The 15,074-nt window shown below is 38.1% G+C and overlaps 1 protein-coding gene across 1 annotated transcript in view; it reads right to left on the bottom strand.

Moving 5' to 3' along the window:
* Positions 1-14,325, bottom strand: part of LOC306762372 (disintegrin and metalloproteinase domain-containing protein 12-like) — a gene marked incomplete at its 5' end in the record, with an annotated part of 120,519 nt that extends 106,194 nt beyond the window's left edge. Inside the window, 6 exons of the mRNA XM_079248815.1 lie at positions 5,867-5,966; positions 6,020-6,050; positions 8,035-8,215; positions 11,117-11,286; positions 13,949-14,181; positions 14,291-14,325. Of these exons, the coding sequence (XP_079104941.1) occupies positions 5,867-5,966; positions 6,020-6,050; positions 8,035-8,215; positions 11,117-11,286; positions 13,949-14,181; positions 14,291-14,325 (750 nt within the window). The remainder of the gene's footprint in view (positions 1-5,866; positions 5,967-6,019; positions 6,051-8,034; positions 8,216-11,116; positions 11,287-13,948; positions 14,182-14,290) is intronic.
* Between the last annotated feature and the right edge of the window lie 749 nt (positions 14,326-15,074).

Raw genomic sequence — 15,074 nt, 5'->3', positions numbered from 1 at the left:
AAAACTAAAGAAAACATAAAAGTTAATAAACACAGTCATTTATATTTTATACAAACAGATAAAACAGGAAAATCATCATAACCACCATCAGTGTATGTATGCAAAATAAATCTTCAAAAGAATAAAGAATATAATGGGGAACCCTCCTGTGAACACACACACATACACAGATATAATCAATATGAAACTAAAATATTTGCTTTAAAAAGAAATTGGATCAGTTAGAGTCTGTGTATGCTAGTTGTTCACTGTTATGTGGTTGAGCTCAGATATTCTGTTGTGTATCGTGTAACCAACAGTCTGCTGGTGCGCTGTGCTTGACAATGAAGCGTCTTAACAGCTTAATTCAACTTCAAAGTTTCATCCAAAAAGCCAAGATCCATATAATGAGCTCATTTCTGCAGGACACATCATTGCAGAAGCAGCATCCCAATCATGGTTTGTCTTAAATATTTCATTTTGATGTGGAGCAGCTAAGTCTGACAGAGAGGGGAATATAAATACTGTCTGAACTTGAATGTGATAGCAACATGCAACCAATATGTTGGTTTATAGATCTACATTACCCACAGTGTGCCTTTGTGAATTACACATATCTGTTTTCCAAAGCACAACCTCTGAAATCATCCACTCAGCTCTTTTATTTGTTCTGTGCCATTTCATCCAGAGAAAGAAGAAACGGAGTCAAGGACGGACATGAGGGGAGAGTATAGATGTGAGGTGTTGAATAAGACTTTATTTCCGAGCCATCGTGTTAAACTTACATGTTGTGTAACACAGCTGCATGAAAGATTAGTTTTGCCAGATACACCTGTTTGAGAAAAGATTTATATTTATTTTCACTAAATTTGAAGAGTAAAAGTAAAAGATTACACACAATTCGGATGTCAGGTGCAAAATATCTGCAAGGGACACACTAGTGGATCTTAGCTTAATGACCTTCCAACAAGCTTCCCAGCTTCTGGATTTCTTTTCAAAATTCATTTTAAGAATAAAACACCTTTGCAAAATATTTGGCAGTGAATGATTATCGGGTCACATGCAGGAGGGCAGAGTAGAGAGGAGATAAAGAGGGTGAAATTAGACAAAGTAAACAAGCCTCTATTTATTCCTTGTTTGCTTGTAATGCTCGGTTAAAGCTGGGGTAGGTAATGTTAGGGAGCTAGCAAGATTTGAAAGTGACACCCTGTCTTTGCTCCTCCCCCTCTGGTTTTGCTCCTTGCGTGAGCCAAGACTTTTTTTTTTTTTTTAATTTTTTTTATAAGAAATGAACAACTCCATTTCTGTCTGAACATTTGGATTGGTCAGAGTTTTCACAGATTTACAGTAAACTGAGGGGTCTAATTATATTTCTTGTTGTTCATGATTACAAAATGTACAGACTGCTATCAGGACGAGGAACCACTTCACCCAGAGTAAGAAATAATGTATCTGAGCAAGATTACCTACCCCATCTTTAATCTGATTGGCTGAATTTTATTTATGGCTTTAATCAACAAATGCTTCCACTTGACTCAGTGTTTTTTTTTAAGTCCTGCCATTGACAGTATTTCTGGGGGAAATTGCAAATGTTTTTTGTCTGTCTGATTTCAAACTTGAACAATGAATCAACAGTTTGAAAAAAAGAAAAGAAATAAGAAAAGGGTTAGCTTCAATCTTCTAGTGTGACACATGCCCTTCCACTTAGTTTGCCTAAAATTACACTTATGCAAATCTAATAGATTATAGATTATAAATGTTTATAAATCCAGATTCATATCCTTATAAGTAACATCAAGAAAACATACATATAATTATGTATTTGTGTATATTTTTATATATGTGTTTAGAAACACATTCCCCGATAGGAGTTTTTTTTTTTCGAACTACTGGATGTAAGTAACTCGAAGGATAAACTTTCAAATAGGAGCATTAAGAGCATTTGTTCCCTTCTAAAGAAAACAAATTGTCATTTATATTATATAGCGAATATAGCTTATAAGCTATTTCATTTAGTTTTCACCTTCCTTTCGGGTGTGATTTCTTTGATCTAATAGGTCCACGGTGGATAAAGATGACTGATTCTTATCCTGACTCGCTCTCTCTAACATGTAATGAACAGAGCCTCAGGCACACAGCTAAGAAAAATACAAAAACAGCTTTGAAAAGGAAAAGGTCCATTGGCAGTTAGGAAATTCAGCCACAGGAAAATGCTGAGGTGATGTGTGCAAAATAAAAATCTTCAAAAAAAAGACTTTTTTTTGGCATTTTTTTCTAAGATTTATAATAAAGCTCCATGTATACATTTAAGACACTTCTATGCACAACCTGTGTTTCTAATGAGTAGACTAAATAAAAATAAACCGTTAACTTAACCAACAAGACATGATTAAAACTTTGTTTTAAAAAGTGATCCCCCCCCCCCCCCCCCCCCCCCTCCCCATGTCTCCTTTATTATCTTTGTGTCCAAACACACACAAATAAACACATAGACAAACTTTACTTTGGTCCCATCTGTGATTTGTGCGAGCGACCCGGTCGGGTTTAGCCTAATCTTTTTAGAGTGTTTGCTGCAGGCAAATAAATAAATAAATAAATAAGAAAGCCACAGATGTCTCTGAACAGCCCTCATTTGACACCACATCTCCATGGATGCTAGAAACGGTAGGAAGAAAAAACTGCAGGGCTTTGCCTGAATTGACTTATGTTTGAGTTGTGTCCCTAAAATCCCACAGCGTGCTTGTAGATTTTCATTTTCTCTCTGAAAAGATTTATCACACTCAATTCACTGTTGTTTACTCATATCTGTTGAGCTGGTTATGTTTTGTCTTTCCCTATGCCCCCCCCCACCCTGGCTTTCTGTGGCTGTTGGGCTTACCCATTTGATTTTTTTAAAGTATAACAAATTCAAGCCCTTCATATGTGTATATATTGAACATTTTAGATAAAAACAAACATTTTATCTGTTTCTATCTGTCACACATTCAGATGTTTGTGTCAGAGAAATGGCAAAAGAGATACAGTCTGTGACTCTGCATGTATAGAACAAAGTTCTCCTTTCTAAGCCACCGTATCAACATAACCGCAGGGCGTATGAGTCCGTCAAGCCAGTGGAGGGACCTCAGAGCACATAGTCCACATTATGCAGTGATAACAATGTGACATGCAGACACACGATGCCCCAGAGAGACTGAGGGTGACTGACAAGAGCCTGTCTCCTCAAATATAGCTCCTGTCAGTCAGTGCTCATTATCTGAAACCCGCCTGCATCAGAAGAGAGCAGGTCTCCATCGTGGATTAACCTTAAAAGACCTTCCTGGTAACACAGGCATGAGTGAAGTCAGTAGATATCAATACTATTTACAACACCCATGGGCCAGAATCGATCATTGTCAATGGAAGAACCACAGAGTACATTTCTTCTGACACTTCACCTTCATCCTCAAGGAGAGTCAAATACTTTTCTGAGTCAAGATGAGGGTTTATTAATCACTTTAAATGCTGTATTTACAGTAGAATAACCCACTTACAATGAGTGAGTAATGTTTTTTATTTTGCAGTGCCATCCACACCCTTCCCCTGCTCTCCTTATCCCAGCAGGTTGTGTTTAAATGCCACAGACTTGTCAGTCACCTTTACAGGCTATATGTGGACAGAGGTCCCAGCCTGTGCTCAGGACTGTCCTCGTTTAGTACAATGTTGTCTCTGGTTTGAAGCGCTGTGACAAAGGCCTCCTTCACTTGCACTGCGTGTCTCCTGAGCTCGTTCCTGAAATTTCACCGTTCCGGATGGGAAGCTCCAGAGGCCTTCAGGCAAATGTGAATCCAAAGACGAAACGTGGCTCTTTCATTTCATACACAACACTGTACCAATGACAAAGTCAAGGTGTTCCACTCAAAGCAGCAGAGCTATAAATGATGCAGCTTCTACATAATGTCCTTGCAATACTTTTATTTAATGTGTGATACTTACAGCACATTTTTGGCATCTTAAAATTGCTGACAGTAAACTAAATATTAGCAATTAAAATATTTTAATGATATGAATAATCTGTGTGCCTTTAATCATTTGAGCAGGAAAATAACAGTAGCAAAAACATCTCATTTTTTGTGTTCACAGGCATGTTTGTAGGTGAGGAAGATGGGATGTATCAGTTTCTACTGAACAACAATAATTAATTAAATTATTCCTTGAAACTGTATACAGTATATGTCCATGCACATTGCTGAATACACATTGGTTTGAATCAGGTCTATTGCAGCGGGGACACTTGGAAAACCTGCAGGACACTTGTCTTCGAGGACCAGGATTGGGGGTCCCTGCTGTAAACCGCATATTTCCATGTTAGCATAATGCAAAAATAGAGCTGGATGATCGACAGGAATGAAATTCTCATGATGTATGTCCACATAAAAGCAGAACTTTAAGGTTTTACATTGTTGGAGATTAACTGGATTAGAAAGTCATCTATGCTTTTAGAATGGTAATAAATAGAATCTAACCCCATTACTCTTTCGGTGTCTGGCTTATCTTTGCAGGATCTGGTCCAGGAGCCTCTGCAAGACAAGAAAAACACCAGCAGTACTGATAAGTCTCCCAGAAAATTGATCAAAAACACATCTATCAACACTCTGATGACCTTCTTTCAGTCTCTTTGGATCAGCTCCGAGTCACGCAGGAACAACTCCCATGGCTAAATTGGCTTTCACACCCATCAGCCTCACACCTGAGGTGTCCAAGTCCAGGTAGAGGAGATAAGTCTCCTTTGCTATTGGACTACTATGCAATCATCTTTATATAACAGCACTACCCAACAGTTGGAATCTCATTTCAGGCAGCATTCAAAACCAACCTCAAACTCACGCTATCAGACCCCCGCTGTGAGTCTTCCCTCAGTTCTCCCTCTGCGTGGGATAAAAATGAGCAGCAAAGCTCACAGTGTTTCCTTTTCCCCCCAATCTCTGTGGTTGGGCCAAGCTAATGGCTTCATTTGAGAGGCGGCAAGGTCATAACTGCTCCATTTCACCAAGAAATAAAATATTCTGGCTGTTAGTAAACCACTGTTCAGATTTACTGTAATTTCCTGAGAAATATAAAATAAAGAGCCTCGGGTAAAGCAGTTCCCTGTTTACATTTACAGTGACAAAGGCATCAGCCAATCATATAGACAATCATGAATAAGACCATGGACAAATAAAAAAATAAAAAAGAAGCTTACTCACTCATATGTTCTCTGAGCCTGTATTGATCATGCAGTTATCTAGAAGAGACTGAAGACGTCTCTTATGATTTCTCACACCTCACCTGACTGACAGCAAACTCATTGTTCTGGTTACGGTATAATGGGAAAGTGAGTGACGGCTCAACCATGTGTGAATGTGAGTAGATCTGTTTGACATTGCTTGACCTAAATACATCATTCATTTACCACGTGCACCCGGCTGTGTGAGGATGCGGTTACTGACTGTTAAAACAGTTACTGTTGATCATAATGGTGTTGTCTATGTAGCTTCTAGATAAGGTGAAAGCCGAAATGGCCTGGTGTTTTAAATGGTAAAATAGGCTTATGATGCAACTAGAAACTGTTAGAGGATCCATAACTATCACAAATGATAAACAGAACAAATATGATGGTTCAATGGAACCTAAAATGTGGAATGCATATGTACAGTGTTTAGGTAACGGTGCAATGTGATAGCAGGAGAAAGAGGCTATAACAATCAAACAGTGACCTCTGCTGGATATTTATCAAGTTTTATTTGATCCTGATTTCACTGTTTGTAAGTTTTGAAGTCTGTTATCATTTATCATATTTAAAATCCTTTCCCTCCCCTTTATGCGCCACCAGTCAATTCATTTTTTTAAACCAAATTCCTTCCAACTCTACCTTTTTGAAGACCTCTGCTCGTAATCTGTTGTTTTGGGACACAGCCCTCTTTTTCTCCTCCTCTTTCTTCTTTGTGACCTCTGGCAGCTTGTTGTAAATCCTGAAGCCACAAAAAAGAAAAAGTCACGCTGTGCAGGGGAAAAATGGCATCACAAGTCTGAGGGCGGCTTGGCCATGCCAACATCTGAATCAACAGGCAAAACACAGACATGGTTTTTTCATGTTAGACCACAGCCTGGAAAAAAAAAAAGCCTGGATCCACTGATAAACAGATCACACACACACACACACACACACACACACACACACACACACACACACACACACACACACACACACACACACACACACACACACACACACTTCCTTTTTCACTTGGCCAACTACAAGCAATTTATTAAGAGATCCTTAAAGTCAGATACTGCTGCTTCTTAAAAACATTTACAATGGGGGCATCTGTCATCTGATCAGGTGTGTCTTTCCAGATAAGAAAAAAAAAAGAGAGAAAGCAACAGATAAGCTGTAGAGAGAAGTGCATCATGTGCAGCCAAGACATTTGAGCTTTAAACATCTATTGTGTCCATATGTGTGGATGACTTAATATGAATCTATTATACATGTGAAAAGAAAAGCCTGACAGTTGTTCTGCATAAAAAGAGAAGAAAAAAAACCAGGAGTGACATCCTGTGACAGGAGGTTTGGGTTAGAGAACTCACCGTCTGGACCTCAGCTGCATCTCTTTGCCTGAAATAGACCTCTCTCTTGGCTTGTAAAGGTTATCTAGGACATACACACACACATACACACACAGCCACACAAGCACATAGGAATAACAAATGAGAATGAATATGTTAATGAATCTTGCATAATAAATTTACACTGAGGGCTGATCTCTCTTTTTCATCCTGTGAACCCGTTGAGTGTTTATATATAAACTGTGCTTGTATCAAGTCTGTCTCTCACAGAGACATGAGTGAGACGACGATGTGAACTGTCCTAATTTGGTTACTCCTTCAGCATCTATTTAAAACCAAACTGGAGCGCTTCCACACTTTATTAATGTTTTACTAAAATATCAAGTAACCAGGTGTCCTGTGAGGTCATAAGTTTCAAAGTCCTACATTTTCCTAAGACATGGAGCAGCAAATCAATCAGTTTCAGCGGTTGAGAAAGTGTTTTCTTGGAATATGCAAAGCCCCACTTCCTGTGTAAAAATCAATTACATTAGTATTAAACACTTTCACAGTTTTGACAAAAACATAGCCTGTAAATGGTTAGGAATTAGTTTTTTCCTGCCGGACGCTGTTTCCCCAAATAAGTTTAAAGCTGTTTTATATTGAAAAATGTTATATAAACTGATATGCTTCTAGTTTCATCATAGCATTTAGACATGTTTTTGTTTCCATTTTCTTTACTGTTGCTGTGTATGGATACTTTTTACAGCACAGCTTGCTTGCATGCGAAAAACTAAAAACAAGTACACAAAAAGAGACTTTTTTTTTAATGCATCTGTATGCCTGCAACCCTTAATTGGACTATCTATATAGAAGATAAATGAATGAATGAATTGGTGCGTGTGAATCTGCAGACAGAAAAATGCAGATAATCAGCAGTACTGGACAATGACCAGCAGAGAGCAAAGTTGGTTAAATGGAGCATGCTGTGGGAGAATTACTTTACAATTTTTTCACCCAACCAGACCTGCTGAGGCTGTTGAACCTTATAAAGTAGCCAATAGTTTCTCTAAATGTCAAAATGATTTAATGACCAAAGGATCCCTATTTATTCATCTTCCACTCCTTGCATGGCAGCTGTGTCGGCTTATCTCCAGAAAACAACACCCAGTGAAGGAGCTTCTGTCCCTGCAGCCCAGAGATGTGATGAATGTATCTGTATCTGCAGACGTGATGTAACAAGAGATGGGGTACCATGGTTAAAGATGGATGCAGAGGATGAGAGACCATCTGCTCTGATTGTTCTAGATAGCGGAACGACTTTTTCTTGTCACCAGGGCTGATGCCACACAAGTCCCACCATCTTTTGTCATACAACCCACAGCTGTTGTAGAAAGTAGAACCAAAAAAAAAGATTTTGCTGCTTTATGATGTAGGTGGTGGCACTGGGTTCTTCTTAATGGCTTACTTCTGAATTCATTCAGCTTTACATACCACTAAGTGGATCTGGTGTGGTGCAGTTCCTCTTTTGCTTGCCTCGATCTTCCCTGAGGCCTTGAACCAGGTCTGGATTTGAGTCCTGGAGCGCTTTTCTTCTCCAAGCTCTCTGCTCCAGCCTCCTCACCCTTCCCTGAGATCGGCTGATGAAGTCTGGCCTAAAGAGCTCTAAAGCCTCCTGGGGCAGAAATGAGGAGATATACAGTAAGCTGCTTGTTTGTGGGAAGAACAGAGTACAACTCATAGACACTAATCCTGTAGAAAGAGGAAAAAAGAATCTTCATAGTGTTAGAATCTTCTCTGAAAATATCCTTAATCTATTCCTTAACCTTGGAGAATCCACTTCTCAGCCTTGTAATAGTGATGAGGTGTGGGCAACATGGAAATATGCTCAGCTTTAGAAGGGATAAAGGTAGGAGAGCTTTACTCTCACAGAAAAGCTGAATCCTTTAGAAGGACTCAAAAACCTTCCAAGATTTGTAAGTTCAACACAAATAATACTTTCTAATATAAATTGGTAGAATTTGATTAGAATCCTGGCAATTTGATACATTTTTTTTATACTTGTCTTGATTTCAGATTTGAGTTTTTATTCAAATAAAAATGAAAAACAAAAACAAATCATTACTAGAAAGCAACAAATAAACAAACAAATTGTGATTCTTTGTAAAATGAAGACAAAGCAATGATCAATTATCAGTCTCGTATATATTTCTTTCATATGATATATGACATTCAGAGCTACCGAAGCGTAGAGCTGTCGTCATCCTAAAAAAAAGTTGGAGCCTTATTATGTTATAACGTGATAAGTTTATTGTAAAAACGTGAAAAGAATCACGTTATAACGTGATAGTATATTGTAAAGAATTGAAACATATCACCTTATAACGTGATACGTTTCACGTTTTTACAATAAAACTATTATGTTATAACATGATAAGGCCCAAACTTTTTTTTATTAGGATGACAGCTCTATGCTCCCGTAATCTCTCAAATAAAAGTTACTTAAAAGCAGAAAACTGGGCCATGTTTCCAATAAGTAGCCTCTGTTACCTTTCATTGATAAGAAGGCAACAGAGGCTACTGTTTTCTTTTTGAATGTTGTAATGATGCACAAAACATTATTGATTTTCAAGAGGTCTGGACTGAATGCAAGCTAGTCCAAAAACATCTTGTAGAACATTTTATCTCTGTACCACAGAGCCTGCCTGACAGTAGTGCTAGCTGAGCATAAGGTAGCCTACTAAAGATAAGCAATGTATAACTGGTAGCCTACATAAGTACTTTATGTACTTCATGTCTTCAAACAAAATAAAGGTAAAGATGAGAAAAGAGCAGATATACCGTGAGTGGGACATTACAGTGAAAAGAGCGAAGGTAATGTTCAATACGGAATTAAAAAGTAACTCTGACTTAATAGTGTCCAGCCAAAAGAAACTTGTTTTAAAAATCAATCAAGGGTTGAAGCTACAATGTGCCTCAACTAGAAGGCTGAGTCTCAGGAGATGTGGGGTCGGCTTATTGCATTTTTTTGGCCTGTATGCTGATTAAATAAATACACCTTGCCTGAATCTTGCTCACTTTTAACTTCCCTTGACTGATTTCCACTGTTTGCATTTGCCACTGACAGTCTCTGAACATCAATTTAGGGCTTTTTAAAAAATTTTTTTAACCAGAATTAATACTAACAAAGGGGCAGTTGTGGCTGAAGCAGTTGTCTTGCAACTGGTGGATGGATTCCCCCGGCCTACATGTCTGAGTGTCATTGGACAAGACACGGAAACCTGGGTTGTCCCCAGATGTGTGTGTGTGTGTGTTTGTTTGTGTGTTTGTGAATAGGTGAATGTGTCATGTCCTGTTATAAACTGGCAACCTGTCCAGGAAGTACCCTGCCTCTCGCCCAAGGAATGCTGGCCAGGCTCCAGCTTCCCACGGCCCTTAATTATACTAAGTGGTTAAGACACTGAATGAATGAATGAATGAATGAATGATACTTACAACCAGACTGAGATGACACACAAAGGTTGTTTTCTACAACACCAGCACCTTATCTCTATAACAATAAAGTACCATTTATTTTTCCAGCGCCTTCCTATTGTTTTTAAGACATGTGGAAAAAACAAAATTCAGATGAAAGTTCAATTATAATATTTTTCATGAAATAGTCAAATGTGTCAGGAAATGTTCATAAAACATGCAAAATGTTTTCTGTACTCTGCTGTGAGTCCGATATTGATGTATGCAATTTGTAAATCATTTAATCTCTTCCAAAGTTTCTTTTTTTCTTTTCTTTCATTTAAATTACTTTTTTTTCCCCCTAAATGTAGTTTTGGTTAGTCACCATCAAACAAGTATTTTAGTACCTCATAACATTGTGAAAAAACTGCATTTAATAATATTTATTTCACTCGTCTGTTTATTTTGGTCAAAAACCCGTCATACCCTTAAAGGTACAGTGTGTAAGAAGCACTGACATCCAGTGGTAAAGATCGGCACAATTACTTTAAAAGCACAGTTGTGAATAGATGGAGGTCCGTCAGAAGCCAAAATCCTTCTATCTAGACATAAACGTGTTTATTTGTGAGTGGATCCAGTGGCATCAGGTGCAGGGTGACTGCATTACAGCTAACTACTTCAAATTTGCCTCAGTGTGTACTGTCTTCTTCTATGTGCTGTTAAAGTTGTTGCTTAAAGCCAGTAACAAATGCGGTTTTAAGGCTTACTGGGTTTTCACTTCACCCACAGAGTTGTTTGTCCACTCAGGGACACCATAGTGGAAATGTTGGCACAAAATATAGCAGCTGCTGTGTATGTGGACCCACAGCAAATAAATGCAAATGGCTCTTTCTAGAATAAAAGCGCAACTGTTATTTTAGTAAAGTGATTAGATACCAACACAAGCATTTTTAAATGATTTATTTAAACTTTCTGTCATTGATTTTGATTTTTGTTCCACACTGCACCTCTAATGTCTTTCTGCTGGTCAGCCTCTTCATCGTCCTAACAACCATTTCCCGAGAAGCATATTTGAACATATTGACAATTCATTAGTAAAAAAGTTGAACAATGCGACTCCTACTTGGAGGCTGAGAGTCTTGGGATTGCCTCCCTCAGAATCCTTCAGACGGGAACGATAATGACAAGTCTTATGCAGAGTGGCAACTGTTCGAGGTGCTGTGGATCTGCCGTCTGCCTGTTCTTCTTCTGCCTCGTTACTTCCTCCTTGCTTGCTCCATGTTCTTGGCTCGCCTTGAAAGAAAGAGAAAGAACTGAAGTTGCATCATTCCAACTAAACTGAACGACAAAGGGCAAAGGGATTTCCACTGTGAAACTTTCACAGGCAGAAATAATGACATGTAGGCCTGCACATGTGTGTTAAACATATTTTTAAATACAGTTTGTTACTATTTCTTACCATCTTACACTGAGTTATAGTGGCACTATTTAGAATTCTTGAGTTCAATCTGAGCTTTTATCATCTTGAGAAGCAAGGAAATGAACAGACCTCAAACTGAACCTAACACACTGCCATGCACACATACAAACACACACACATGCAAAAACACACACTAGCCCCACAACTCATACAGAGAGAAAAAAAAAGAACCCAGAGGGAACATGAGTGTGGCTGATGAATAATGTAATAGATGGTGGTGCATCCATTCTGCTCTTGTAACTTCACTCCTCTACCTTTGTAGAATATATATCTTCACTGAACGGCCGGCTGCGATCATGTGGCACATGTGTGGCTGTGCATCTCTGTATTATAATGTCACCATTCAAGCTTTAACTGTAAGTTGTGTTTTGCCCTTTAAGTAACTGAATTTATGTCTGGCAAAAAGCACAAAAGAATAAAAGAAATAAAAATGCGATGGGGCAGTAAACATGCACTGAGTTGAGACAGTTTAATAATTAAAAAAAAGTGTTGTGCTACTGTTGTTTTTATAAGGCTGTGTCTCTAGGCTGAAACACCGAATTCCAACAGTAAGCTAGGTATTTTCACTCTACAAAGCATACAAGTAAAATTTGGTTGTTTTTGTTGGTCTGTTAAACACCAGTTGTGTGAAGTAGAAAGAAACATACTACTCTACTGAAATGAGATGTAATAAATTTTATGACAGGTTTTTACTGCCGAGTAACTTCATATTTATCTGACATAATAAATAGAAATCAGCTGCCTCTGCTATGCTCATGCTCAGCTTAGCTGTTTATCCTGTAGAAGACTGAACATGCTTCCTAACAAACCAAACTTTTTTTTTTTTTTTTTTGCTCATTTTGCCTTCATAATACTGAAAAACTTTGTAAACCTTTGACTATTCCTCCAATAACCAGCTATAACTCTTCAATTACAAACTTCTCCAGCATGTGTGACATCAGTAAAATATCAATATTTGAAACTTTCTAAATATTTATTCTTTGTTTACCTTTAGGTTTTTTCTTTCTTTTTTTTTTTTTTTTTAAATATTTTTAGAATTTCTGTTCTTTTAAATTTAATCAGTCTTTTGTTCAGCAAGTTGATCTTTTTAATCCTCTTTTGCTGTGATTTTACCTTTAGCTGCCTTGTACTCTAAGCCTAAAAAGTCTTCTGAGATCCTATTACTTCAAACATGTAACAGGAGCTCAGAATATGAATCTTAATTTTTTAGTTTATTAGTATTATGTATTTTATTATTAGTATTTAGTATTTGGTATTTTATTCATTCAGTATTGCTTCTTTGAATGGCACACTGTATTCTGAATTCCTTTTTTTAAACTTGTTTCTCGGTTCCAAAACTGGACGTGCAAATCTTTCCTGAGATCTCCTCACACATTTTTCTTTAAATCTTTTACTTTTCCAAATCTTTTATACATGATATGAATGGGTATAGATATTATATTTAGATTGTTACAATGTCTCTTGTCTATTACAAACAAACAAAAATGCTAAAATAAATAAATAAATAAATAATCTGGACTTCTTTCTTTTTGTTTTGCCAGTGTTTGTGTCTCACTCTGATACACTGCTGATAATATCTGTGTCATGGTTTGACTCTGTTTCTGAGTTTAAGGGTTAGTTGATAATTAGGATGTATTTCATTCTTTTTATCTCTCATTGTATGAAGTCTTTTCAGCTTTTGCTTTAAAAGGATGGTTATGAGCTGCTTGACAGAAAGGATGCATTTCATTAACAATCTGGCTGTTAATGAAGCTGCTTTCTTTTTTTTTTTTTTTTAAATTATTATTCTTTTACATAAATATCTTTCAGGTGTTTGTTTCTTTAGTTAATTTGCTGTGAAATGCAGGGATACCCAGCATTTCACAGTGCATCATTTTAAAAACATCATCCATCTTCAAATGTTGAATTTTTCCCTAGACTGCAAACATCTGAAACTACTTAACTATTTTTCTTATTTACAGTTTAATTTAAAAAAAAAAAAAAAAAAAAAAAAATACAAACATTAACTCGATATGGCAACACTAAGTCCACATCTTTTTTTTTTCTCACATTTTTGCGACTCATTGTTAGAAAATGTAGTTACCATTTTTGAATTTGTTTCACATATGCAAGCTTAACAAGCCAGTGGAGGACAAATGAGAGTGTTTGCACCTTATTAAAATCTACATTTCAACTGAAACTTTGCCTTTCCCTTTGGGATTTTGCTTAAACAGTATTAGGGTACAGTGGAAGAAGTGTGGTAGGTGTGTGTGGGTTTATTAGCGATGCATGAGGTATAAATCAAAAGGTAAAAGGAGGAGTCACTTTCCATTCTTGAAAACCAAGTTTGGCACCACATTCAGTTTCCTGTTACACCTTGGAGGGTGATCTTATCAACAATAGCTTCAGACTATGCAAGGCATTGAAATGAATACACAGATCAATTGGCTGGTATTTAAGATTTTCACTTCTGAATCAAAGTGATGAAATTCATACCTGAGCCAGAATTGAAAGTCTGCTGGCTGTGCCTGAAATTACTCCGTGCAGAGCAGGCTGCCTCATCTGCATTCCCCTTCCGCCTGCCAGCCTTTGCGTTAGAGGCTACTGGCCCTCTGAATGACAGTAATCCAAAAGAGGTGCTGTGGAGCTGTGTGTCTGAGTCATCAGCCTTACTGTTAATACTTTGAGTGGGAGCTGCTTGCTTGGCCTCGTGCTTTGAAAAAGGCCATCTACAGCGACCCAAACCATCCGTTTGGGAATTGTGTTTGGTCCTGCCTGACAAGATCGCTCTGGCTTTCTCATAACCCTCATTTGCTTTGGCTTGTTTATTTTCTGTACTGAATCTGAGGCGGGATGAGACACTGAGGCGACATGACAGGGCAGACCTGTACAAAGTGGGCTGGCCTGTTCTTCTTTCTTCCAGTTCTGTTAGAGAAATACAAAGTGACTTATCCAAAAACAAAGTGGTGCTAAAGGACTTCAGAGGCACCTCATGATAGATACACGACCTGTACAGAGGCTTTAAGGAGAACAGTTTTATTACTGAGTCATGTGTTCCTCCCTCTTTTCTGCCCTTTTCCGTGTAGTCCAGTCTGCATCGGACAAGTTGTACTTTCCTCTTTCCTGGATTTGTCTCGGCCAGTCCATCAGCTGGTGAGTGGGCTTGTCTCAACTCCTTTGGCATAAATATGGCAGAATTCTGTCTGCACACATCCGGCTGGGAGATGGAGCCTCTCATTATGGGCACTGATAAACTTTTTCCTTTAAAGATCCTTGCTAGATCTGGAGGAGGTGATATTGTCAAGGCAGCGTTTAACTGGAGAGATGCAACGACTCCTGCGAGGTGGACCCTGCAAGCTGTGATGGAGGTGGAAGAAAATGCTGTCTGTTGACTTGTTCTTATCAAATGTGGGACACTTGCAGGCATGAACACTCTGGGAACTCCTCACATGGATCCTCTATCTGAAGTCTGAGTAGGCAGATTGAGTTATTGCTCAAAAAGACAAATTCTCCTTCGCCTCTCGTCCCACCACACACCCTACGACAGGACATGCCTGTGCAGCGAAGCAGTGATGTCCTTACACGAGGGCTGTGAAAAGACAAAGACAGTTTAATATCAGTG

The sequence above is a fragment of the Telmatherina bonti genome, assembly GCF_933228915.1.
Source record: "Telmatherina bonti genome assembly, chromosome: 11".
Lineage (NCBI taxonomy): Eukaryota > Metazoa > Chordata > Actinopteri > Atheriniformes > Telmatherinidae > Telmatherina > Telmatherina bonti.
This window is presented reverse-complemented; position numbering and strand designations above follow the sequence as displayed.